Source organism: Spinacia oleracea, chromosome 5 (genome assembly GCF_020520425.1).
Source record: "Spinacia oleracea cultivar Varoflay chromosome 5, BTI_SOV_V1, whole genome shotgun sequence".
Classification (NCBI taxonomy): domain Eukaryota; kingdom Viridiplantae; phylum Streptophyta; class Magnoliopsida; order Caryophyllales; family Amaranthaceae; genus Spinacia; species Spinacia oleracea.
Window position 1 is genome coordinate 15,501,938 of NC_079491.1, and position 27,990 is coordinate 15,529,927.

At 37.5% G+C, this 27,990-nt stretch overlaps 1 protein-coding gene across 2 annotated transcripts; it reads right to left on the reverse strand.

Annotated features, from left to right (window-relative positions):
- Positions 1–279: 279 nt before the first annotated feature.
- LOC110784625 (dual specificity protein phosphatase PHS1) lies at positions 280–27,894 on the reverse strand. 2 transcript variants are annotated; one of them, XM_021989081.2, is made up of 11 exons: positions 27,447–27,894; positions 27,187–27,279; positions 26,942–27,084; positions 5,350–5,554; positions 4,686–4,859; positions 4,444–4,604; positions 3,036–4,113; positions 2,110–2,256; positions 1,582–1,809; positions 1,095–1,252; positions 280–1,010 (listed from the first exon to the last, which is right to left on the reverse strand). In XM_021989081.2, the coding sequence occupies exons 1-11, from the start codon at positions 27,495–27,497 to the stop codon at positions 653–655; spliced, it is 2,796 nt and encodes a 931-aa protein (XP_021844773.2). In that variant the 5' UTR covers positions 27,498–27,894; the 3' UTR covers positions 280–652. The 2 variants fall into 2 exon arrangements, with proteins under 2 accessions (XP_021844773.2, XP_056684129.1); XM_056828151.1 differs by having other exon boundaries at positions 27,388–27,885.
- Positions 27,895–27,990: the final 96 nt, after the last annotated feature.

Consider the following 27,990-nt stretch of genomic DNA (forward strand, 5'->3'; position numbering starts at 1 on the left):
CTGCAGTGGTCTTGGCATAAATTTTCGTTTCATTATTTTGCACATAAACAAGGTTTCGGCATAACAGTAAACTCAGACCATTGTGTGAGTTTAATCGCCTAAAACTTGGGACTTCAAAAACTGTAGATTTTATACCATTTTTTCAGTACTACTTTTCAACCGATATTAGGGACGGAGGGTGAAATCGCCAATGCAATGAGACCCAAGAGGTCACGATAACCTACGAAGTAATATATTACCGATTTTGGGTGGGTAGCAGTTTCATTTTAACACACAAAGTAATATATTATATATATGACCGTGAAAATTTATCTATGCACTTTCGTTCTAAGTATCACGAATTCACAATTGACATTACATGTATTGCTCTCATTTCCACCGCCGTATTACATATGGTTCCCAATACACAACGTATTGCTGGATTAACATGTTTATCAATACATACATCCCATACGGGGTAACAAAACAATGCTCCCTATACATTGAATGTAAAACATGCTAGAATACAAGAGTCATCCTTTAGGATTTAAGCAACCTCAAAAGGATAATTACTGTTCCATCCTTGACACTTACTGGAACATAATGGTACAATTGTTGACACTGATTGCTAATTTGCTGAATTATACAGCAAGAAGGCGGCATATGATATGTGCTACTCCAACATGGAGGGCGACTCTCTTTGAGTTGGACTAACACTCCCTCCTCGACTAATCTTGAGTGCTCTTAATGCTTTCTGTATTTCCATTGTCATTGCACTGTCTACACTACCAGATGACAGCTTCCTGTGTGATTTCTGCAAATGAAGTTTTAGTGAACTACTGCTTAACCCAATATTCTTCCCGCAAATAGGGCAAACTTTCATCGAGGGTTTCCTCTGTTGCCACTCCATTGAAACCTTCCCATGCAATGATACATCCACATCCTGCAATATCTTTGCAAACCCGTCATTTGGTTGAGCTCGCCTGTGAGCTTTCTTCAGCGCATTCCATGCCTCTAATAAGGTTTGCTTCCTGTACCAAAATTAACTTGTACGTTATTTCCCATAAACCCCATTACAAGGCCCCATAGTCACTAAAGTATCGGTTTCAACTTACTTCTTGAGCATGAGATAGGCAAGAACAACTGTCGCACTTCTACTTCTTCCTTCAAAGCAATGAACCAAAACCTTTCCACCTGTTCTCTCAACATTGTCTATGAAGTCACAGGCTTCATTGAAAAGACTACCAATGTTTGAATCTTCCTCGTCAGTAATCTGTTGCATTAAGTAATACAATATGAAAAAAAAAAGCAAATAACTAGCATTCAGGGTACGTAAATAATACTCCATTCAATTCATAATGGGAGCATATATGCACCACCAAAATATCTTCATCCAGGAGTGAAGTTACAGAGAAGACAGTTTCTATTAATAAGAAGTATATCATGCAGTAAACATTTTCGTGTTAATTTATTCTTTTACCAATAGCTAACTGATACCGTCACATCTTCATATAGAAGCACCCCAACAGGGAACATAATTATGCAATTTTTTTTATTGAGGAACAACACACACACATTGAAGTCAGTGGGAGGGAAACTTACAGAAAAGTTACGATATTTAAACAAGTCAAGGAACTGTGAATCCGACTGTCCAATTTCGTTTGAGCAAAGGCAGAGTACATGTGTGATTCCTAGATGCTGAAGTGTGTACACAGATCTTGCAGCCAGAGCTCCACTTATGAACAAATTATTTGTAATTAACGATGGCTTCTCTGTGTTAGCAGCATCAGATATCAGCGATATCCTCTCAAGGATATGCTCCAGCCTTACCTGCAAAATTACACAGATACATAAGTAAGAGATTAGTAAAGGAATTTTTTTATAACCCTAATTAAACAAAAGAATCCCAAACAATGCCTTGGCCTAGTGGAATGGAAAGGATTCCATTCCACCTTCCAACAAAAAGGGGGTTCAATCCCCACTACAATTTGAGGGAGGGGTTCCCCTTACCATTCCCGGGCCGGGTTGACCCAGAAGGGGATCCGGCCCTGTAGGACACTTCATCTTACCTTGTAAAAAACAAAAGAAATATTCAGTGAACGGAAACACAAGTAAACGAATGGTTCACACCTTCAACTCATAAGCATCAACCACGGTGTTGTTATCACTTCCCTCAAAGAAACCAGAATTGAAATTGTTTTCTTGGCATAATTTGACTACATCATTTCGTAGCGTATCATTCCACTGTTCCAGTTCTTTACTCAATTCAGCATCGACCTGAAAAATATAACAGAAAGCACGAATAAGAAATCTGCTTGTCAAAAGCTATAACCTAAGCACCCAGAGTATCAGGTACACAAAACAACTGAAATCACATATGCTAAAAAGAAGCAGCAGAAGTACATAAAAACATATCAATATCTTGCAGAGAAGTCAGAGCAAAAGAAAACTATTGGTAGTACTTCTATTCAGTAGTACACTTGATGGAGAATCGCCAAATCCAATTCTTTCTGCTGGGAGTTTAGATATCTAAAGCCCAACTCCAGCAGACTTCAGATTCAAAGAAATGGCATTGGTCAAGTTAAAAAACTTTCTGGAATCTAGAAACTCTCTTATCTAGAAATAATTTAATTTGAAATGCCTTTTGATGGAGTAACCTCCCATATTTTAGATGCCTAGAAACCACAAAAGGGTATGCTAATGAACTCAAACGCGTCTTCCGCACATAAGTTTCCTACCTTCAGTTACTTTAACATAACAATAACTCTTATAAATAGATCCACAGTTTTAATTGTAAATGCCTTTCCAGAAACTGAGCAACTCCCACATTTTAGACACCTATTAAGTATAAACTATGAAAGGATGTGTTACTTGTTATCTAGAGTATAAACTACAAAAAGATATGTTATTGGACTCAATCAAATCATCTTCATAGAGAGGTTATCTGCTCATTTATCAGAACAAATAAGAATCTTTACAATTTATAACTTCTGGACTGATATGCTGGTAGTTGCTCAGCAGTCATTCTTATAGTTAATAATAAAAAAGAAATGCACCTTCGCATATTTATGGAAGTCTCGAAGCTTTGTTGTCAAGCGTAAGCAACGAACAGGCTCACCACTCCATTTTGCATACTTTCCCTGGGAGCTTTCTCGTGCGCTGGGAGATACAGAGTCAGAACGTTCCTTAGGTCCTGAAGATGATTGCTTAGGTGTAGTTCTATGCGATTCCGTGTCATTTGAGACTGGAGTACCATCATTTACTGTCTGTTCCTTTATATGTGAAGTGGGCGAAGGGCAATGGATTCCAGCAGACACTGGTGAATCAGGAACCACAAAATCCTCTTTATCTGATTCCCCAGCAGAATTTCGGTTAACTATACACATAAAAGAGCGCAAAACAGAATCCAGCTTTTGGTTCAGTGTAAGCAGGAACATATGAAAACCCTGCAGGTCCCTTAGAGCAGCACGAAATCCAAGCCGGAATGCTTGGACAATGGACTTCATGTCAGAAAAACAATCATTCATCTTATCAGCTTCAGAATATCCTAATTTTCCTCCAGTTAGTTCATATAGTAGATGTGAAGAATATGTGGAGCTATTCAGAAGCAGCTCCACTAGCCTTGGATAATTTGTCTGGTCATTTGCACGTTTCCCAGCTGGAGGTCTGCGAGGAACGCCAGAATCAATTGCCACAATATTGAAGTCCCTGTCACCCATTTCATTCATATGTTGATCTGCTACAGATCCTCTACTGGATATTGGCGATTCCATAACATCAGAAAGATCAGACTTTTGTGAGTTCATTCCAGTATTATTAGGGTCCAATCTGCTATCAACAGAATTTGCCCTTCTATCCTTCTGCAATACTCTGACCACTCCTGGTATAAAGCGCTTCATTGCAGAATCATATGCATCCTCCAACAATTCCTTATTTGCATAGGCATTTTTGTCAGCAAACAATAAATTAGCAAAATTGCCACGCCAGCCTAGCTGCTTACAAGGCAATCTATCTTCATTTCTGATAACAAGATCTAGCATCAAAATCCTGCCGAGAGCTGATGCTATCTTCTCTGCAGTATCTCTGGAATTGAATGCAATTTGGTTCTCCAACAAGGGGGAACCATGCACATAACTGCAAAAGAAAGAAGATGAGATCCGAAGCTCTTAAGCAGGTGCTAACATAATTTCATAATTCCCCTTCCCGTTATAGTCCCTATAGACATATCCTGCGTGATTGGACAGATTCTGTCTTATTATAGCTCAAAATCATCTGAGTCCAGAATAGATACAGTAGCCAAGGCAAACCCTCTCTCCACCCTTTTCTTGTTATTTGAACTTGTAAAATTGCCATAAGCTGACTTTTGAAGGAAAACGAATTGAAAATTTAGGAATGCATGAAATTTCTGCTTCCAGCACTACAAACTATGTCTAAACACATACACACACACACAAAGGGGCATACTTCATTAAAGAAAGGCATCGGCTTAGTTCAAGAGCTTCAAGAAGCTCAGAGCATGTCACTTCGCCAACTTCATCTCTCTCTGAAGCAGCTACTTCTCTGGCCTTTTCAGCAGCCTCCTTTATGCGAAGCCACTCTGAACTTGTATTATGAATGACTCTTGCCTAAAATTAACAGAAATAATTATGAAACAATCTCATACAGCAACCTATAGAGGCTGATACTCAAATGTAACAGAAACCAACCTGAGGTATTCGAACACCTAGCCACTTTGATAATTCATAGCCAAAACGTTCTGATTGTGTGGCCATTCTAGAAGATGAAAACTTGATCACCGCAACACTTTCTCTTAGTTTGCAATCATCATTTACAGGTTTGAACAAAGCAAAGAAGACAACTCCACCGGAATTGACAGTCACCTATAATGAAGATGTTGGGAACAGAGATTATTTTCAATCCATAAGTTCATAAAGACCTTTGGAACCCTCTCCCACGGAAAATAACACACACACCAACCACTTAGATCTCTTAATAATGTAGATTCTGCAAAAGACTATATCTTAACCTTGAGAAGGGATATATTTGCAACGTCTATCATTCATTGACAGATTGTACACAGCCATATTCTAAATTTGATAGTTTACCCAACAAAAGTAGGGGAGACTCAGTGCTTCCATAACAGACATATGACAGCTACTATATGCAAGTAGAGAAATTTCAAAAAGTTACTTTACCGAATTTCAGTGACAAATGAGAAAATTAAAATTTGCATACAAAGAGCAGAATCAGCAGATAAAGAAATGAATATCAAAACTCTTTTATTTCAATGGCTCCTTGATTTTATTATAAAATATTAGTAGCTATAAGTTCCTCTATAAAAAAAAAGAAAAAATAATAATAATCCAATACCTCAAGGGCTTTACTCATATCATCATCAGATTGGTCAGTGCTGCCACTGTGCTCTGTGTGATGAAGTGAAGAAAGATTGTCCCAAGAAAAGGTGCTTGATTCAATGTCCAACATAACAGCTTCGCCAAGCCTTTCCCAAAGATTAATTCCAGTAGCTTGGTCAGAGGGTGAAGAGTCTTCAGGGCCAATAGCTAATTCGCCTTCTCTGCGTAACCAAAATTCAACAGCAAACATGCAAGTCCTAAGTTAAAGATGATTGTCACAAATTTCCCCCGTCAATGAATTCAACAAAAATCCTATTCTGATGAAAAAAAAGTGAAGGAAAGTTCAGCGTCATAACTTCATAACACAACAGTAACATCCAATTTTAAGCATGTAGATAGATTATCTCTCAAAAATATCACTGTTTCTACCAGCGACAGTCGTACTTGTCCATTACATGGTCACTAAGACTAAAGAGTGAAAAGGACACGCACTTCCACATTTACAAGCAACGAATTAGAGATCTCATTTACCATGTAGCTGCATCAGTTATGTAATGGAAGTTCCAGAACTAGGACTACAATTCACATGGGATTGCATCTTCATTCATCATGTAACGAGAAGATATCACAATTTTCAAGAATTCCAAGATCATAGGCTAATAACTAATCCTAAATAAGTTCATGCTGACAAAGGTATAAAAGTAGAGCAACAATATTAGCAGTTTAGCACAATAAGGTTAGTTATCTGCTCAGCAATCCTGAACAACATCAAAATATATTTAGATTATTATTTTCAAACATGTAGAACACTTTTCTTCTGTGCTACAGTTTGATTGGACTGGAAACAGTCCTAACAGACCATTATGTGATGTGTGATAGTCACTACACCGGATTTTGAAGAGCAACTATTTGTTCAGGCAAATTGTGCCAAGAGTTAACCTAGCAAATTGTATTCAGCTTTCAATTTATATTTTGCCCAATGGAGAATCCCCACATTGCTATAAGGAGATAATTAAGGAACATTTTGTTCAAATGACCAGTTTCACTCAACCTGAGAGCTTGACTCAAAATTAGCTCCTTTGCTAACATCGGATACAAATATACACAAAAACTAGCAAAAATTTAACTATATAACTCAACAGAGCTTAAGCTAACATTTGGCAACTTTACTGCAATGATACAAGCTATACAACTTTCAAAAATCAGCAGTTTAAATAATCAACCGAAGTCTACTCCTATGTACTTCCTCCGTTCCTTTTTTATCTTCCTGTTTCCATAAATAGCATTGCTATTTGTTCTTCCTGTTTCTATTTTTGGGCATGATTTTTACCCAAATACCCTTATTTATCTTTCTAAGTACCAAAAATACCTAAGAGTCTCTACATATTCTACCATAATTTCCCCACTATCCCTTATTTAATTCATTCACATTTCCCTGTTCACCCACCCAACCCCGTTTTTATGATTTATAATTACTTTAATAAAAATATATTCTCTCTCCTTCATTTCTTTATTACTTTCTCTTACACCCAATCATTATTCTTACACCTAATCATTACAAGATTCTAGTTTTCTTAATTCCACCCCGATTCCACAATGGGAAGATAAAAAAGGAACGGAGGGAGTAATAATTAGCAAGAGAATGCTGGGGGCTCAGAAGTTTCACCCTCACTACAAAATTTTGTTGGATAATTAAGTAGTTAATTCAAAGTTTGTTATTGATTTTTCCTTTAATCAAGCACTATTAGTTAGTGGTTTCCTACTTATCAATAGTAGTGAGTTGTGTGCGTGGAACATTTCTTTCCCTACTTTCCTTTCCACATCTTAGCGGAACTTTTTTGTATTGTGAGAAATGTGAATAGACAAGAGAAACATAAGGAGAGAATAAAATGAAATTTCTATTGTTAATGTTTATTTCTTAAAATGGAATTTCTATTGTTAATGTTTAGTTAATTATAGGAAACAAGATTGTCGGTTGTTATTGTTTAATTAGTTTTTTAATTCATTACAAATGTGTAAAAGTGTAATGTAGAATTCATTCAATACAATTCACATCATATAAAAGTTTAGTTTAAGAAAAGTTTTATATTTTCTTACGTTACATTTAAAGAGTTGTTTGTTTATCTACAAAATATTATTTATTTGTGAGGTATAGATTTTATATTATCTAGTAAAAGCCAAATTTCCGCTGCGAGCTCCAACAATTGGTATCGGAGCCAACGTCAATATATTAAGTGGTTAAATATTTTGGAAAAATTACTTTAAATAATCCAACCTTTCGACGATTTTCTGTTATTAATCCAACCTATCGATCATTATTTAATAATCTAACCTTTATATGTCATCTACTTTTATTGCACCCAGCAGGTAAAACATCCGGTGCACCCGGTCATCTTTCACATGGCATGCTGCCATTAGTCCGTTATAATTTATTTTATCTTTTTTTTTTCTTCTGTCCCTTTCTTTCATGTTTTCTTTTGATTTTATCTCTCTTTTCCATAACACCATGGAAATACCAACCACATGAAAATACTCAGCCACGAACTCCAAAACGTCCACTTAACGCTGTTGGCACTTGAACCCACCACCGCATGCGCCTGGAACACCTAACCAACTGCCGCTGCCAACCACTTCCTCCAACCCACCCACAACACAAATCATGATTTTCCCCCAATTTAATTTTCTTAATTTCAATTTTTTATACAAACTGTAAAACAAGATTAAATTAATTGAAATTAAACACCAAGTACTTGAATACATGCCTAAATTAATGCGTATAAGTATTGTTCAAAATTTGACTCATATTGTTTGAACATGAACCCTAGATTTTCTTTCCCCAATTTGATTTTTGTGGGTCTAGTGAGAAAATGGGTTGTCGACACCGTCGTTGGAGATTGGTGGTGGTTGTGGACGCAGTGTCTCGGAGCCTGGAGATATAGGTAGGGTCCGTATTGATGGTGGTGGCTAAACCGTGGGGAGAAAGAGATGAGAAAGGGTCTATAGTGGTGGAGCAGCAACAAGGGGAGGAAGAAAGTGCAAGCGTTGAGCACGACAATTCGAAAGAATCCAGGCGGTGGCGATTGCAGACGCGGCACGACGGTGGTTGCTGTTGGTTGCTGAAGAGTGATAGAGGTTGGTGAATTGGTCAAGGGGAAGGGGAGGAGTTTTTTTGTTATTTTTAAGTAATTAAATAAAAATAATGTGTTTTTTTTTTCATATTTAATAAAGGTGGGAGGGTGACTTTGTTAGCAGATAAGCGGTCATTTGGGTTCAATAAAAGATAAAAGGGTATGAAGGTTGGATTATTAGATAATAATCGATAGGTTGGATTATTAGCGGAAAATCGTCGAAATGTTGGATTATTTAAAGTAATTTTTCCAAATATTTTTTATTTTGAAAAATATTTATAATGGATGTACTAGTGGAACGGTAAAAGGTGGGAAATATGAAATTGAAAAGTTCAATGGGAAAAATGAATTTTCCTATTGGAGGATGCAAATGAAAAATTTGTTAATTTCGCAAAAGTTGTACAAAGCGCTAGTGGGAAAAGAACAAAACCTCGGAGAGATGAAGGATGAGGATTGGGAAGAGTTAGATCTTGAAGCACGAGCAACCATAATCTTGTGCCTTGAGAAGGATGTTGCATTCTTGGTAAATGAAGAAGCAACGGCTGCTGGCGTGTGGACAAAGTTAGAGACAAATTTCATAACGAAAACTCTAACAAACAGGATGGCTAAAATCCAAATTGTATACATGCAAGATGGAAGATGACGCCTCAATTTGGGAGTATATCAATAAGTTTGATAGGATTATATAAGACTTATAGATGTGAAGATAGATGAGGAAGACCAAGCGCTCATGTTATTGCTTTCATTACCAAAGTCTTATGAAAATCTAGTTCAAACATTGATGCTTGTGGGTGATACTCTAACCATGGATGAAACTAGAACAACACTTTTAGCGGGTGATCTTCGAAAGGTTGCTACAAGCGGGATGATGTCTAGCAGTGGAGGAGATTACAGGGAACAAGCTCAGGGATTGTTTACAACTAGAGGAAGGACCAATGAAAGAGGAAGAGGCAAGAGAGTAAAGTTTAGATCAAAATCTAGACCTCTTGCAGGAAGAACATGTTTCAAATGTGGTGAGCTTGGACATTTTAAAGCAAATTGCCCAAATAAGAGGGTTACTTTCAAGAGGTCGGACAACAACAACTACAAAGGAAAACAACCAGAAAAACAAGACGCAAGTGTTGTCTCAAATGACGAGGAAGATTATTGTTACTCTGTTTCTGAACAATGCACTGAAATATCTGGTAAGTGGATGCTTGATTCAGGAGTATCACACCATAGTGCCCAAACAGAAAGTGGTTCTCCACTTATCAAAGTTTGGATGGTGGCACAGTTTAGATGGGAAATGATCATGCCTACAAGACTGTCGGTTAGGTACTATCCGAGTCAAGATGGATGATGGAACAATAATAACCTTGAAGGATGTGAGACACATCCCAAATTTGCGGAAAAACCTTATTTCTCTTGGGTTATTAGAGAAAAATGGTTGCAACATAGTCATGGAAAATGGAGTTTTAAACTATGATGCTCGGACTCGTCCCAGCACCCCGCCGTACCGGTGTCGACACGACACGACGCGGGTGCGGACACGGAATCCGGACCGGACTCGCCTTGGGGAAAATGGACTCGTCTTTTAGGGTTTTGAAAATCAGATCTGAAAATAGAGGCCTCGAATTAGGGATATGGAGGCCGAGAACTTGGGGCTTCTGGTCGCCTGAGAAATGCGAGTCACTAGGAATATTTGCCGGCTGGTTTGATGCTCTTGCATGTTGCAGAATGCAACGACCTCCATGGAAACGAACTCCATGAAAGTCGATGCTTTTTTTTTTTTTGAAAGTAAGCAGGTGTGGGGAACTGGGGAAGGAGGAAGGTGGGGGACAACTGTCAGCAACTGAAAGTAAATTAAATAACGTGAAAAAGTAAAATATTGGGGAATAATTAAATAAGTACTCAAGTGGGGCAACATGTCAGTATTTTATTTCTTTATCTTTATTTTTATTAACTTTTGATATTCTTTTGACCCACTTTCTTATCTTGGGAATGATATCACGTGATTTTTAATTTATAGTTTCAAGTTTTCAATTTTCAGAACATTTACTTTTTAAATTTTATTTTAATCACAAAAATACTTTCTGTTAATATTTATTATCCGGTCATTATAAATATTTAAATAAATAAAATTAATATTTTTGAATGGTTGTCATGTCCACCGAGTCCGTATCTGAATTTTGGACACTTCTAAAACGTGTCCCCGAGTCCTTGATTTTAAAAAAGTTCGAGTCCGATCCTTGGACCCGTACCCGAGTCCGAGCATCCTAGGTTTTAAAAGTTGTTCGCGGTTCCTTGGTAGTGATGAAGGGGATTCGTCACGGTAATCTTTATCCTTTTTGGGGGACAATGATTTAGCAGTTGGAATCAATGGAAGTAAAGACCAAACAGAATGCACTAGGGTATGGCACATGCGCCTTGGCCATATGTCGGAAAAAAGGTCTATCATTGCTTTGTGGACAAGGTTTGTTGAAGAACATGAAGAAACCACAAATGGAATTTTGTGAACATTGTGTGTAGGGGAAAGCACATAGGGTAAAGTTCTCTACAAGCAAGCACAAAAGCAAAGGGTTGTTAGACTATGTGCATACGGATGTTTGGGGTCCAGGTAAAGTTTCTTCCAAGGGTGGTTTCCAGGTACTTTGTTACATTTGTTGATGATTATTCTAGATATGCATGGATTTATTTTCTGAAGCATAAGAATGAGGTATTCGACTTTTTCAAGTGGTGGAGAGCAATGGTTGAGAACAGAACGGGTCGAAAGCTAAAAATTGTACGGTCTGATAATGAAACGGAGTACACAGAGGGAGCTTTCAAGGAGTTTTGTGATCAGGAAGGCATTGTAAGACACTGGACAGTCAGAAACACACCACAACAGAATGGAGTCGCGGAAAGACTGAATCGTACACTACTTGAGAAGGCTAGGTGTATGCGCTCTAGTTCTAGTTTAGGCAAGGAATGGTGGGCAGAGTCGGTTGCTACAACTTGTTATATAGTGAATCGATCACCACACGCCTTATAGGGTGTGGTCAGGGGAACATGCAGATTACAAGAGACTTAGAGTCTTTGGGTCCACAACTTATTATCATGTCAAGGGTAACAAACTTGATGAAAGAGCCAAGAAAGCAATATTCTTGGGGTATTGCAAAGGCGTTAATGGCTATCATCTTTGGAGTGTAGAGGATTCTAAATTTGTAATCAGCAGGGATGTGACCTTTGATGAAAGATCTATGATAGCTTTATCCAAAGCTATGGTGTCAAATAATGGTGATGTCGGGACTACTTCAAATACTTAAGTGGTGGAGATAGAATCTAGAGACCAACCAGATTCTAGTCATGTTTGGGTGGAGCATCTTGGTGTTAATGATGAGGAGGATGAACATGAGGAAATTCAGCGGGAAAATGTACATGTGTTACAACAATAGCAGGAATCTTTGGCAACCACCGGGCCAAAGAGGTATTATAAATCAGTTCAGAAATTTGGGTCAGACAAACCTCCGAGGCATTACGGGCAGGTTATCTTGGCAGAATACGCACTCTCGGTGGAGGATGATAAGCCGATCACCTTCAAACAAGCTATCAAAGACAAGGATAAAGAGAGTTGGTTGGTTGCTATGGAGGAAGAGATGCAATCTCTTCATAAAAACAAGACATGGGAGGTAGCCCCATTGCCCGTGGGAAAGATTGCTATTGGTTGTAAGCTATGATGCTCGGACTCGGCTCACCACCCCTCCGTACCGGTGTCGACACGACGCGATTCGGGTGCGGACACGGAATCCGGATCGGACCCGCCGGAGAGAAAGTGGACTCGGCATTCACTAACCCTAGATCTAAAATTGAATCTCAAATCCAACAAATCAAGCGCCGAAACCTTAGGTCTTTTGTTCGGCCAAAAAAAAAAGTAGATCGGAACCACGTAGTTGTCGGGTTTCTTCTCCGGTGAAGGAGGCTATCTTCTTCTTATCGTCAGCCTTTTTTTTCTCTTTGAAACTGTCTTCTACCTTTTGTTTTCTTGGTTCTGTTGTTTTTTTGTTTTGACGTGGGGTTGGGTAGGTGGAAGATAAAGTAGTCTATTTAATTCTGCCTCTTTTTTAGTTTTTACTTTATTTAAAAAATAGCAATAAAGTATGGTATCTTTATCTGGTCATATATTCTGCCTCATTTTCTGGTTTTTTTTACTTTATTTAAAACTGAATAATGAAGTATGCATCTTTATCTGATGGGGTCTTTAATTTTATTTACTGAAATTTGGGAAAGAGTTTGACTAACCAGTACTTCATACCAAAAACCAAAAAAAAAACTAACAACCAGTATTTCTTTTTCTAAATCCGCAAATAAAAATTAAAAAATCTTTATTTTGTTTTTGCATTGCCGTGTCCCCGAGTCCATATACAAGTTTCGGACCCTTTTAAAACGAGCCCTCGAGTCCTTGATTTTTTAATTTCTCATGTCCGACACTCGGACCCCTTACCCGGGTCCGACACCCGTACCCGAGTCCGAGCATCCTAGGTTGTAAGTGGGTGTATAAAAGAAAAGAGGATCCTTCCAAGATCGATGGTATAAGATATAAGGCTAGGCTAGTGGCAAAGGGATTTGCACATAAAGAGGGTGTTGATTACAATGAAATATTTTCTCCTATGGTAAAACACACTTCTATTCGGGTGCTATTAAGTCTTGTTGCTCATAGTGAGCTTGAGCTGGAACAACTTGATGTGAAGATAGCCTTTTTACACGGTGATTTGGATGAGGAAATCTATATGTATCAACCTGAGGGATACAAGGTTGAGGGTAAAGAGAGTCAAGTATGTCGCTTGAGGAAATCACTTTATGGATTGAAGCAATCTCTTAGGCTACGGTACAAGAAATTTGATTCGTTTATATTAAGCAAGGGTTTTCTAGAAGTAATTATGATTGTTGTGTATACATTCGTAAACTTCGTGGAGGTGATTATATTTATCTTCTATTGTATGTGGACGACATGCTTATTGCTTCAAAAAGCAAGGTGGAGATAAATAGTTTAAAAACTCAACTCGGTGAAGAATTTGAAACAAAAGATTTGGGCGCTGCAAAGAAAATATTGGGTATGGAGATTAAAAAAGAGAAATCAAACCAAAAATTGTTCTTGAGCCAGAAAGGTTACATTGAGCGGGTAATTGAAAGGTTTGGGATGAAAGGTGCTAAGTCAGTGGTAACTCCATTGACTCCACATTTTAGACTCTCTGGTCAACAATCTCCCACTACAGCGGAAGATAAGACATACATAGATACTGTAACTTATGCTAGTGCAGTTGCCAGTTTAATGTACGTCATGGTGTGTACACGTCCAGATATTTCACAAGCGTGTCAGTAGATTCATAGAATCCAGAAAAGGCACATTGGGAAGCTGTGAAATGGGTTTTAAGGTACTTAAAAGGTACTGTTAACACAAGTTTGTGCTTTGGTGGAGATACATGTCAAGTAAATGGTTTTGTTGATTCTGATTATGCCGGTGATCTAGATAAACGACGATCTACTATTGGTTATGTATTTAAAATACATGGTGCTCCAGTTAGTTGGCGATAAATTACAGGCCACGGTGGCTCTATCTACTACAGAGGCCGAGTACATGGCTATGGCAGAAGGAGTCAAGGAAGCATTGTGGTTGTGGGGACTTCTAGATGACTTGGGGTTGAAGCAGGAATGTGTGAATCTAAGTTGTGACAGCAAAAGTGCAATTAATTTGGCTAAAAATCAGGTTCATCATGCTCGTACCAAGCATATAGATGTGAGATATCATTTTGTTCGAGATGTCATAGAGGAAGGTAGTATTTCTCTTATGAAGGTGCATACAAATGAGAACCCCGCAGATATGTTAACCGAAGTTGTGTCAGGAAATAAGTTCCAACATTTTTTGGAATTGCTAAACATTGTCCCATGTTAAACACTACATGGAAGAATTAATGGAACTACGATTGGTTTGATCTCAATCGAGGGTACGTAGGCAATCATTGTCAAAATGGTGCAACCGGATACGAATGATGCAATTTGTTCGTCCAAAATTTGAATATTCTCAAATTATGAACGAGGTGGACAATTGTGAGAAATGTGAACAGACAAGAGAAACATAAGGAGAGAATAAAATAGAATTTCTATTGTTAATATTTATTTCTTAAAATGGAATTTCTATTGTTAATGTTTAGTTAATTATAGGAAACAAGATTGTCGGTTGTTATAGAAACAATGTAAACCATTGTTTAATTAGTTTTTTAATTCATTATAAATGTGTAGAAGTGTAATGTAGAATTCATTCAATACAATTCACATCATATAAAAATTTAGTTTAAGAAAAGTTTATATTTTCTTATGTTACATTTATTATTTCCTTCATAAGGGTTGTTTGTTTATCCACAAGATATTATTTATTTGTAAGATATAGATTTCATATTATCTAGTAGAAGCCAAATTTCCGCCAGATTTCATATTTGTGGCTTCTACTAGATAATATGAAATCTATACCTCATAAATAAATAATATTTTGTAGATAAACAAACAACCCTTATGAAGGAAATAATACATGTAACGTAAGAAAATATTAACTTTTCTTAAATTAAACTTTTATATGATGTGAATTGTATTGAATGAATTCTACATAACACTTCTACACATTTATAATGATTTAAAAAACTAATTAAACAATGGTTTACATTGTTTCTATAACAACCAAAAATCTTCTTTCCTATAATTAACTAAACATTAACAATAGAAATTCTATTTTAAGAAACAAACATTAACAATAGAAATTCCATTTTAAGAAATTCCATTTTAATCCCTCCTTATGTTTCTCTTGTGTGTTCACATTTCTCACATGTTATTTTTCCTTGTATAAAGCTGCTCCTTTTCATTAATCAAATGCAATCAAGAATTTTCCCTTTTCATATTCTATTTTGGTATCAGAGCGTGTCACTAAAAAACCTTTAGCGAACATCACAAGGTCAACCACGTTCTCCATTAACGCTACTATATCCATGTACACTACAAGTTGTTCATTTTTAGGACCAGCAAGTGGATTCTCTGTATTTTTAAACTGATTGAATCCGTTTATCCCTTAGCATGAAGGTCCACCAGAAACTACATCAACATCACTCGGAGAAGGCAAAAAAATTTCCTTGTATCCCTCCTTCACAAATTCTCCGATCTTTTCACAACAATTGATTAGCCCCTCCAAAGGCTCACATGTATCTTACTCCGCTCCATATCCCTTCCATAGAACCTTTGAAGTGAAACTCTGGTTTCCCACTCTGGAGGGTTGCCATAACATATCCCGATAACCTTTTCAACTTCAAATATCTCCCTGTCATCTTTGCTAGAATCATTCTCAGCACCGTCACCGTCCTCATCGTCCCCCAAAACCATGGCATCGATTTTTTTCATGTGCGTTTTCACTTTGGCAAGTTAAAGGATACACGGATCTTCGGCCACTCTTTTAACAACTTCAAAAAGTCCCCAACAGACTCATTTCGTACATTGGTTTCTGGATGATTTAGTGCATGCATTTTCATGGAAGTCAACATTCCACCTCATTACAAGGTTGGTCCCAAACAAGTTTGCACCTAAGCATAAACCAGTAGCTCCACAATCACAATATAAATCTAGTAGTGTTGCCTCTTGGTTGTGTGTCTTCTCCCCTTGATTAACCTTGGCAGAATAAGATTCTTTTATCAAGAGCGGCTCCATCAGCCTGGATGTCATTGGAAATTGTAGACCTGAGATTCACTTCCAAGAGGACTAGTGTTTCTGGAGGTGGTGCTATGTAAGAGGAGTATGGCATCAAGTACTTGATATCAAAATAGTAATCACATTCTGGAATGGCTAACATTTTTGAATCTATGTCTAAATTAAGAGCAACCCTGAAGATGTTCAGCTTTTCAAGAAGACAATCCAATGGATTATCATCCATGACTTCAGAAGCAAACACCCGTTTTGCCTCCTTTAAAGTAATACCCTTTTTTATAACAGTGTCTACGGATGTGTAATACCATTGCGCTCTGAAACACGGAAAGCCATCAACTCCCTCGAATATTTCAACGATCTTACAGATGTACGACGGTTTACCTTCTTCGGGCTGAAAATGAGTGTCATCATTCAAATCGAAGAACTTGGTACCTTCGACTTCAACTTTCAATTAGTGACATTTTGCTAGTGTAAGCTCTTTATCTTCATCAGTTTTGGATTTTTTGGCTCCTTGTCCTACCTTATCAGGATAACGATGAGGCCAACACAACTTAGCTTCATCAGCAGAAACCGGATCGCCGAGGAATTTATAGTCCCTCTCCTCCTTTTTAACAATTTTCCAAGAACTTTTCCGGCCAGAACCAGCCGGAGATTGCACGATTTCCTGACCTGCGATCTCTTCTCCCTCAACAGTAAGACTTAGCTCAGTACTTTCAGTTCCGCCATTGTTAACGATCTCCTCATTCTTAACCCCCACCTTTCTCCTCTTACTCTTCAACAAAGCAGAAGCCGAAGGAAGCGCTGGTGAAGAAGGAGAAACCTTCTTCCTGGTAGACTTACGCTTCGCCATTGATGAGAGCTTGGCAGAGAGAAGCTGGAGGAAGAGAGAGAAAGTCGAGATGTGTTATTTAATAAGTCTGCAAGTTCGAGTTCTAATGAAACAGGAAAGGCCGTTCCTTTTATTGATGATGGAGAAGCATCTGGTGCAACAATGCAACACAAGATGACAGTATCAACTCTCCAAACAGCCGGAGTACTCCACCAACGAGCCCAGAAAATACTACTCCACCAGCAAGCCCACAACTCAGCAGAACACATCATCGTCACTAGAGAGTACACCAGAATCTCGACTAAGGTTTCGTACACTAAGTGATCTTTATGGAGCAACTAACTTTGCTCTCTCGGTATCGGATTCTGTTTACAATGGTGATGCTGCTCAGTATGGCAGGATGTTATGACGGAAAAATCAAATGCATACAGAAGAACAACACATGGGAGCTAGCTGATCTTCCGGAAGGAAAACACGCTATTGGGCTAAAGTGGGTGATCCGTACCAAATATCATGCTAATGGGAGTGTACAGAAGCACAAAGCCATGCTAGTAGCCGAGGGATACACACAAGAGCATGGTGTTGATTATGATGAGATGTTCTCTCTCGTAGCTCGATTTGAAATGTTGAGAACTTTTCTTACCTTAGCTGCTCAACTTGGTTGGCTTGTTTACCGGTTTGATGTCAAATCGGCTTTCCTTAATGGAGAGTTAAGGAGGACGTACTTGTTGCCCAACCTGGAGGCTAGGCTGTGTTGCTCATAATAAGGAGGACAAATTCTATAGGCTAAGGAAGGCCTTGTATGGCCTTAAACAAGCCCTGTGTGCATGGTAGAACAAAATTGATTCTTATTTTCTGGAGATGGTTTTGAAAGGAGTGAAAATGAGCCTACACTCTATTTGAGGAAGCAAGGTAACGCTGATTTTTTGGTAGTTTGTTTGTATGTTGATGATAAGATATACATAGGGTCTTGTGAATCTATTGTTGTTGAGTTCAAGAGTAGCATGATGAAGAAGTTTGCAATGTCAGACTTGGGCTTATTGCATTATTTTCTTGGGTTAGAGGTGAAGCAAGAAGGTGATGGTATTTTTCTATCCCAAAGAAAATTTGCAGAAGACCTGCTCAAAATGTTTCAGTTGACAAGGTGCACACCAACTTGTACTCCTATGAATATTAATGAGAAATTGTCGTGCAGAAGCATGGTAGGTGGTTTGAACTATCTATCTCACACGAGACCGGATATTGCACATTCTGTTGGTCTTGCTTCTCGTTTTATGCATAGTCCGACGAAGCATCTTGGAGCTGTGAAAAGGATATTGCACTATATAGCAGGTGCGTCCGATTATGTAATTTGGTGTAAGAAAGTGGATCAAATGAAGCTGGTTGGCTATTGTAATAGGGATTGGGCTGGTTTTGGGGATGAGGGATGAGTGGATGACAGAAAAAGCATGTCCGGGTATGTATTCACTCTTGGGTTCGGTGTTATTTCTTGGTCATCAAAAAAACAAAGTGCAGTGGCTTTATCCTCATCTTCAGCAGCATATCAAGCAATTTGGCTAAGGAGGTTGTTAGCAGACTTCCTTCAAGAGCAACAAAGTGCTATAGAGTTATATAGTGACAACATGTCAGCAATCTGACCAAAAATGTTGTTTTTCACAGTCGTACGAAGCACATCGACATACGGCACCACTTCATTCGTGACTGAGTAGCAAAGGGTGGAATTGACAAATCAACAAATTGCTGATATACTTACCAAGTCATTTGCATCCAAGAAACAAGACTTCTTCAGGAGGAAGATGGAAGTATGCAACTTTGAATCAAGGGGGTATGTCGGATAATTAAGTAGTTAATTCAAAGTTTGTTATTGAATTTTTACTTTAATTAAGCACGATTAGTTAGTGGTTTCTTATTTATCAGTAGTAGTGAGTTGTGTACGTGGGACATTTCTTTGCCCACTTCCTTTCCATTATCTTAGCATAACTGCTTTTCATTTTGCCTTATATAAGGCTGCTCCTTTTCATTAATCAAATGCAATCAAGAATTGTCCCTTTTATTATTCTATCTAATTTTACCATCACGGTGTCTAGTCTCTAAGGGGTCGAATGAAAACAGGGTGAGAGGGTGTAAAAAGACCTATTGGACTTGGGTGTCAGAAGTTGAGAGAGGCAACCAACAAGGGCCCAACACGCCTCAGCTTGGCATTCAAGAAAAGGATGTGACAATAAGTTAAATTGTCACACTAAGAGACTAAGGGGTCGTTTGGTTGGCCAATTTGGAATGGATTGAAATGGAATTAGGATCCACTCCATCTATTTTATTGTTTGGTTGGGCATTTTGGAATGGAGTCTCATACCAAGAGGGTTTTATCTCCACCTCATACCCTTGGAATCTCATACCCACCTCTTAACATAAGATTCATAATCCATTCCACCCAAATTACTAACCCTAACTTACAAAAGAGCTGAGGGAGGAGAGAGAGGTTGCAGCCGCCACCATCTCCGACCAGTGACCATCATCGGTGACCTTCAATATGGCTTTCTTCGACCTTCGATTCGGCGATCTCACCTTCAATCATCAAAAACATTAATACCACTATGGTGTTGGAGGAATATAAAGCAATTTCATCATTTGCAAAGATTATAGGATGCCTAAGAGAAATGCTAAAACAATTTGAGGTTCTAAGATATTTACTTTAATTCACTCACTATTTTAGGAAAAACAAAAGCATATATAAACATGCTATTGATCATTGTAAAATCATCCCAAAACAAAAAGAAAACATAAAGCATAGAGAGAGAGAGAAAAGCTTTACGGGAATTTTTTGAGAAAAATTCTTGAGTGTAATTGGGGTGCGTTGTGAGTTACAATAAGTGTTGTGAACACTTGTGTATTATTTATCTTTTCAGTAAAAGTTTTACAGCGTATTTAGAAATAATAACACTTGTCGGGTAATCAATTTATTTGTTTGTGTTATTTAAATATTATTGTTATTCCTACTAATCTGATTCATAAGGAAAGTTGCATAATTTCCTAACAACTGGTATCAGAGACGAGTTGGTAAATTTTGTTCGTATCCATAGACGAATAGTCAAATACGATCTAAAGAAGTTAGATTTAAGTGGGAGCAATGGTTGCAGGTGAAGGAAAGATAAAACTCGAGAAATTCGATGGTGCAGATTTTGGAAGATGCAGATCGAAGATCACCTATACCAGAAAAAGCTTTATGAACCTCTCTCGGAAACTGAGCCAGAGGGAATGAAAGTTGAAGATTGGAATCTTCTCGACAGGCAAGCCCTCGGAGTTATCCGATTAACGTTATCGTGCAATGTTGCTTTTAATAAAGCAAAGGAAAAGACCACGGCAGGTCTTATGAAAGCTCTCTCAAATATGTATGAGAAGCCATCAGCCTCTAAAAAAATTCATTTAATGAGGCGATTATTCAATTTGCGGATAACGGAAGGTGCATCGGTAGTTCAACATCTCAACGAACTTAATTCAGTCACAACTCAATTAGTTCAGTCGAAATAGATTTTGAAGATGAAGTTCGAGAATTCATACTTTTATCTTCTTTACCAGATAGATGGAGTGCTACAGTCACAGCTGTGAGTAGCTCGTCATGAAGCAATAAGTTAAAATTTGCAATAAGTTAAAATTTGACGACGTTCGTGATCTGGTTCTCAGTGAAGAGATCCGACGGAGAGAGTCGGGTGAATCATCAACCTCTTCAGTATTTCATACAGAGTCAAGAGGGAGAAATTCAACCAGAAGGAATGAACGTGGAAGATCAAGCTCAAGGTAAATCTAGAAATTGGAGATCGAAATCAAGGACTCCCGATAATTCAACAAGCTCGAAGACTATCGAGTGTTGGAATTATGGGAAGATCGGGCACTACAAATATCAGTGCAAGAAGCGAAGGCAGAAGCAAATATCACTTCTACTTTGGAAGGAGATGATGCGTTGATATGCTCTCTGGAGAGCAAGGAAAAGTCTTGGGTGTTAGACTCTGGAGCATCATTCCACGCTACTTCGAAGAAAGATTTCTTCGAGAGGTATGTCCCTGGAAACCTTGGTGATGATCACCTTGTGATATTGTTGGTAAAGGTGTAGTGAGATTAAGTTAAATGGGTCAGTTTGGGAGCTGAAAGATGTCAGGCATATTCCAGACCTAAGAAAGAACTTGATTTCAGTCGGGCAGTTGGCTAGCGAAGGCTACACTACAAACTTCCAAAGTGATAATTGGAAGATTTCAAAAGGTGCAATGACAGTAGCGCATGGTAAAAAGAGTGGTACTCTTTACATGACAGCAAGAGCGTGTTGTTCAATTGCAGTTGCATCGGGAAATGAAAATTCCAAATTATGGCACCAAAGACTTGGCCATATGAGTGAGAAAGGGATGAATCTTATGCATTCGAAAGGAAAAATTCCAGAGTTGCAGTCTGTTGAAGTAGACATGTGTGAGGAATGCATACTTGGAAAGCAGAAGAGGGTAAGCTTTCAGACTAGCGGTAGAACCCCAAAGAAGGAAAAGTTGGAGCTTGTTCATTTCGATGTTTGGGGACCAACAAATACTTCATCCATCGAAGGAAAGAACTACTTTGTCACTTTTATTGATGATCATTCTCGGAAGATATGGGTTTACTTTCTAAAACATAAATCTGAAGTGTTTGAAGCTTTCAAGAGATGGAAAGCTATGGTTGAAAATGAGATAGGTCTGAAAATCAAAAAATTCAGAACTGACAATGGTGGTGAATATGAAGACACCACGTTCAAGAAGTTTTGCTATGATCATGGAATAAGGATGGAAAGAACCGTACTTGGTACACCTCAACACAATGGTGTAGCTGAGCGTATGAACCGAACGTTGACAGAAAGAGCCAGAAGCATTCATATACAGTCAGGTTTACCGAAGCAGTTCCGGGCAGAAGCAATCAACACAGCAGCTTACTTGATCAACCGAGGACCATCAACTCCGTTAGACTACAAAATACCAGAAGAGGTATGGAGTGGAAAAGAGATAAGTTTATCTCACTTAAAGGTATTCGGTTGTGTAGCATATGTGCATATTAGTGATCAAGGCAAGAATAAGCTTGATCCCAAATCTAAGAAATGTACTTTCATTGGCTATGGTGGGGATGAATTTGGATACCGCATCTAGGATGATGAAAACAAAAAGGTGATCCGTACTAGAGATGTGATTTTCAATGAAAGAGTTATTTACAAGGATATACACAAAACTGACATCAGCGACAGTGGGCCGATGTTTGTTAATGAAGATTATGTACCAGATAGTACAATGACAGAGTCAATTGTAAGGGAACCTCAACAAGATGAATCCATTGGACAAATCAATATGCCACAGTCCAACATGCCACAACCTTCTAGTCCAGCACCAGTATTGAGGAGGACTACTCGTCCACATGTGCCAAACAGAAAATATATGAATTATTTGTTATTGACTGATGAGGGAGAGCCTGAATGCTATAATGAAGCATGTCAAGTGGGAGCTTGCAATGAAAGATGAGATGCAATCTTTGATCTCAAACCAGACATAGGAACTAGTTGAGTTACCCATAGGTAAGAAAGCACTTCATAATAAATGGGTATATCGAGTGAAAAAAGAGCATGATGGTTCCAAGAGATACAAAGCTCGATTAGTAGTCAAAGGATTCCAACAGAAAGAATGAATTGACTAAAATGAGATTTTTGCACCTGTTGTTAAACTCAATACCATCATAACAGTGTTGAGTATTGTTGCCATTGAAGATCTTCATCTTGAGCAATTAGATGTGAAGACTTCATTTCTTCATGGAGATCTGGATGAAGAGATATATGTGCATCAACCAGAAGGTTTCTTAGAAAGTAGGAAAGAAAATATGGTGTGCAAACTTAAGAAAAGTTTGTATGGCCTAAAACAAGCCCCGAGACAGTGGTATAAAAAGTTTGATAGCTTTATGCACAAGGAAGATTTCCAGAAGTGCAACGGTGACCACTGTTGCCACATTAAAAGATATCAGTCTAGTTATATCATCTTACTATTTTATGTCGATGATATGTTAGTAGCAGGTCCAAATATGGATGATATTAAAAGGTTGAAGCAGCAATTGTCAAAGGAGTTTGACATGAAGGACATAGGTCCAGCAAAGAAGATTCTTGGAATGCAAATTACAAGAGATAAGCATAAAGGTACTTTGCAATTATCTCAATAAGGTTACATCAAACGTGTTTTACAGAGATTCAATATGAGTGACTCCAAGCCAGTTAGTACACCCTTGGCAAGTCACTTCCAGTTATCCAAGGATCAGTGCCCTCAGACGGAGGAAGATAAAGATTATATGGCTAAGGTTCCTTATGCCTCAGCCATTGGGAGTTTGATGTACGCAATGGTTTGTACAAGACCAGATATTGGACATGCAGTGGGAGTTGTTAGCAGGTTTATGTCAAATCCAGGAAAAGTTCATTGGGAAGCAGTGAAATGGATTTTGAGGTATCTACGAGGTACCACAGAGAAGTGTTTGTACTTTGGTAAAGGTGAATTAAAAGTACAAGTATATGTCGATGCAGACTTGGAGGTGAAGTTGACCATAGAAACAGCACCACCGGCTATATATTCACAGTTGGAAATACAACGGTTAGTTGGATGTCGCAGTTACAAAAGATTGTTGTTTTATCCACTACATAGGTTGAATATGTAGTAGTAACTGAAGCCAGTAAAGAGATGATATGGCTTCAAGGTTTGTTTAACTAAGTTGGGATTCAAGTAGGAGAATAATGTTCTATATAGTGATAGTCAGAGTGCGATACACTTGGCAAAGAATTCAACATTCCATTCTCGAACAAAGCATATTGGGCTTCGTCATTTTATCCGATCTTTACTAGAGGATGAAGTGTTAAAATTGAAAAAAGTTCAAAGAACTAAGAATCCGGCAGATATATTAACAAAGGCGGTGACTAATGACAAACTAAAGTTGTGTTCCACTTTAGTTGGCATACATGAGTAACATACGAGAAAGTTGTACTCCGTGGAGTAAGGTGTGAAGACAGATTAAAATCAGTCTTCAAGTGGGAGATTGTTGGAGGAATATAAAGCATTTTTTATTTTTAGTTAAAAATAAATTAAGCAATTTCATCATTTGCAAGATTATAGGATGTGTAAGAGAAATGCTAAAACAATTTGAGGTTCTAAGATATTTACTTTAATTCACCCACTATTTTAGGAAAAACAAAAGCATATATAAACATGCTATTGATCATTGTAAAATCATCTCAAAACAAAAAGAAAACATAAAGCATGGAGAGAGAGAGAGAGAAAAGTTTTACGGGAATTTTTAGAGAAAAATTCTCGAGTGTAATTGGGGTGCGTATAGGTTGTGAGTTACAATAAGTGTTGTGAACACTTATGTATTATTTATCTTTTCAGTAAAAGTTTTGCAGCGTATTTAGAGATAATAACACTTGTCGGATAATCAATTTATTTGTCTGTGTTATTGTAAATATTATTTGTTATTCCTACTAATCTGATTCATAAGGAAAGTTGCATAATTTCCTAACATATGGAACTCCTCATTCCTCACCATTATTATACTTCTCAATCATACTTCTCAAGCTCCAGTAACCTCAGTCCTCACCATTGTACTTCTCAATTAAAATTGCAGACTTTATTTTCTTTCCTTAAAATCCTTATTTTGCAGTTTTTTTTTTAACAGAAAATCCTTATTCAGCAGTTGATTGTGTTGGTATTTCCAATTTGCAATATGATATGCATCACTGCACTTACACAAACCCTTCATTTTTTCCGGCTAAATCCTTTCAATATTGTGTTTTTTTCTGGATCCAAATAATTTTGCTTTTTGTAGGATGAAATTAATGGGAGAGAACACAATGTTCTTTTGATAATATAAATGAAAATATTAAGCATAATTTCTGTAATTCGATACTTCCACCGTAGAGTATTAGTACTTGATACTAATCCATCGCTAAGCGAACCAAACAATGGGTATAGGATATAGAATCCATTCCAAAGCTAACCATGGGGATGTCAATCCATACCTCCCTGGCATGGGTTTACAATCCATTCCTTTCCTATTTGTTAGAACCAAACGACCCCTAAGAGCCTTCTTTAAAACTACGGAAAATACTCTTGTATATTGTTCAACAAGGATGAATATCTTCCCAATAGTGAAACCCAATAGTTTTCACATCATTCTAACCTTCACTACAAGCTTCTCTCTCCCTTAAATCATGCCCCATTTACGTATGGGAAAATTATTCTCACAACACAATTAGTTTCTACACATAAAACTTTGACACATAAAAATTCTATGAGTTAGGGGTCATCATCAACTTATGCATCCCTTTTTCTGGTGGCCAAAGTCCAGTAACTTATATTAAAGGCTAAGAAAAATCTCCATCAAGGATTCAAGGGATGGTAATAATTAGTAAGTTTGTTATAAAATATAAAAAAAATCTTAGAGGGATATAGGTAATTGTGCAGCTTTTTTTACTTCTCTTTCTAGTTTCTGCATAGAAAGAAAATGGATCCCTCGAAACTAAGATTTTCTATTCTCAAAAGAAATCTTCTTCAGAAGTCTCTACATGTTCACACAAAGAAAGAAGGATACAGCTTAAACTGCATTTCACTTATATTTTTTTACATCCTAATGCATGTATCTCTCTAGCTTTCTAAATATTAAAGGAAAAAGGGAGAGGATGATAGACGGTAACACAAGACCTCTTAGCAATAAAAATTAAAATACCCAACATACACTAAAGATAGTGCCTTAATTCTCTCTTTACTTGTCTCTCATTTTCCTTGTAACTAAAACTGATAAATTTGATTTGTCACCTTCAATTATGTTAACATGAATAAGATATGACGAAAATAGATTCCTTGGAAGTACTTCTACTTTTTAGAATGTTCTACGAAGTATCAATTTCCCTAAGATAAATCTCAAAACTTTAATAAGTTTAAAGCGTTCAAGGCACCCCTTCAAAAACAAAGTGGATTTTCTACAGTTCAAAGGTCATTCTTCCACCTTTCTCCAATATTTTCTCTACTCTCTATTGGAGAGAAAAGTCCCTTTCTTGTCCTCGACTACAGCTACGCTCACAACTTACCAACCTCGGTGTTGATTAAAAATTGTCTAGCTATGCAAAAATGTACTCAGAGTTAGGATGTTAGTTCATTGATTCATTCGTTGTTCATGATGTGAGGACAACATCCTTAAAAAAAATTATGACGACGTTGATAAAGTTTACGTCAATTGTTCACAACAGGATCAAACTTTGAGATCAAAGATTAGCATAATGTTTTCTACGACATGTTGATCTGTAATAGCCTCTCCATTAAACCACGTTTGGTTAAAAGGAATCGAGCAAGGTCAAATAAGTAGCAACAGAATACATATACTATCAAGATCACTTCAATGGGGTTTTTGCCTGAGCTTGTCTAGCTCTACCATGAGTCCATGACCCTTGTAAGATTTCATCAAGAAATCTCATGTTCCTTATCATATTTCTGCCAGCAAAATTTTTGAAATTGTCATATGTTGCTCCATTATAGATAACAGTTCACTTATCCTTCTTGCACGTTTCAAAGTACTCCTAATAAATATTATCCCACTCTTTGAACAGCTCTAGATTATCTTTATCCCTTTTACATATTTGCCCTGATACTTTTTTCTACATTTCATTGACAAACTAACTTAATGCATACAATATGTACTTATAATTTCTCCATCTCCATAATCTGAAGACTACTAAACTAGTGCGACGAAACAGAAGGTCACCGGCAATACAAGATCAAACTAAAAGCATCAGTTATTCGCCATTCGGCACACAAGATGACAAGATCATCCAAGTAATACTTGACAACACAAAGGAAATGTTTGATCATTAAGAGGAAAAAACTATATCAGCAGAACAATTAGATTATGGGATTGGAAAAAGGAAGTACCTCAAGGGAGTATCAAGATCAAAACTTGTCCGATGAGGAAAACCGGAGGACCGATACTGAGCGGTTCTCTTACGGACCAATTCCAACCATTGTGTAAACCTGTAAGCTGGACCAGCAGTCAAGTCCCCCAACATATACAACACCTGTATTCATTTCATTTCATCCATTCAAAAACTCCATTTTTCCCCAATTACGAAATCAAAAACCCATTATCCTATAATCAAAAGAAAATCGAAGAAGCAAACCCTAGAAGTGACAGTAAGAGGTAAAGGGGTTTCAGACTCATCAAATCCTGGTTCAAATTCCTTGCTCAAAGCCTGATCTTCGTCTTCTCGGTCCTGCGAATTCGGCAAACATACAATCCAGAATACAAATTAGCCAATTGAAATCTAATCAAATTGACTCAAGTTTTAGTTGAATCTCATCAAATATCAGTAAGTTGAAACCTTAATTTGCTTGAAAATATTGGTACTCTTAATACTATGGTTATCAGAAAGTGCAAAACCTGGAGCTTTGGAATGGTGATGGACTCATGCTTTTGATCTTCATCTGTCATGATTTTTTAAAACTATTTTTTTTGGAGTTGATTGATTCAAATAAAATGGGGAAACTGAAATTCAGACAACTGGTAAGCAGTTATTTTCCCGCTTTTTTGGGGGAAAATGATGATCTACGGAGTAGTATTTTGGAGTGGGAGATAGGTAAGAAGAGAGGAGTTGCACATTTTAGATCTCTGTATACTGCTATACAGCAAGACTATACTACCGGCAGCAACCAAAAAAGGCGGGGAACGGAAATTCAGAGATTTCAAAAGCTGATCTAAACCGAACTTAAATCTGATCCGCTAATAAAAGTACTCATTACTCTGTATCTTGAAAGTTTATGATAAGATTTTTACCAAATGCGATTCGAACTTGGAAATTAATGCATTGCAAGTTTGTAACCATTAACATACAGTAAAATAAAAAACATAAGCAGAGAGAACGGTTATACTACCTCAATTGGATGATGCTTTAGTGTAGCTTATTTGAACTTGTCCCACTTATTGA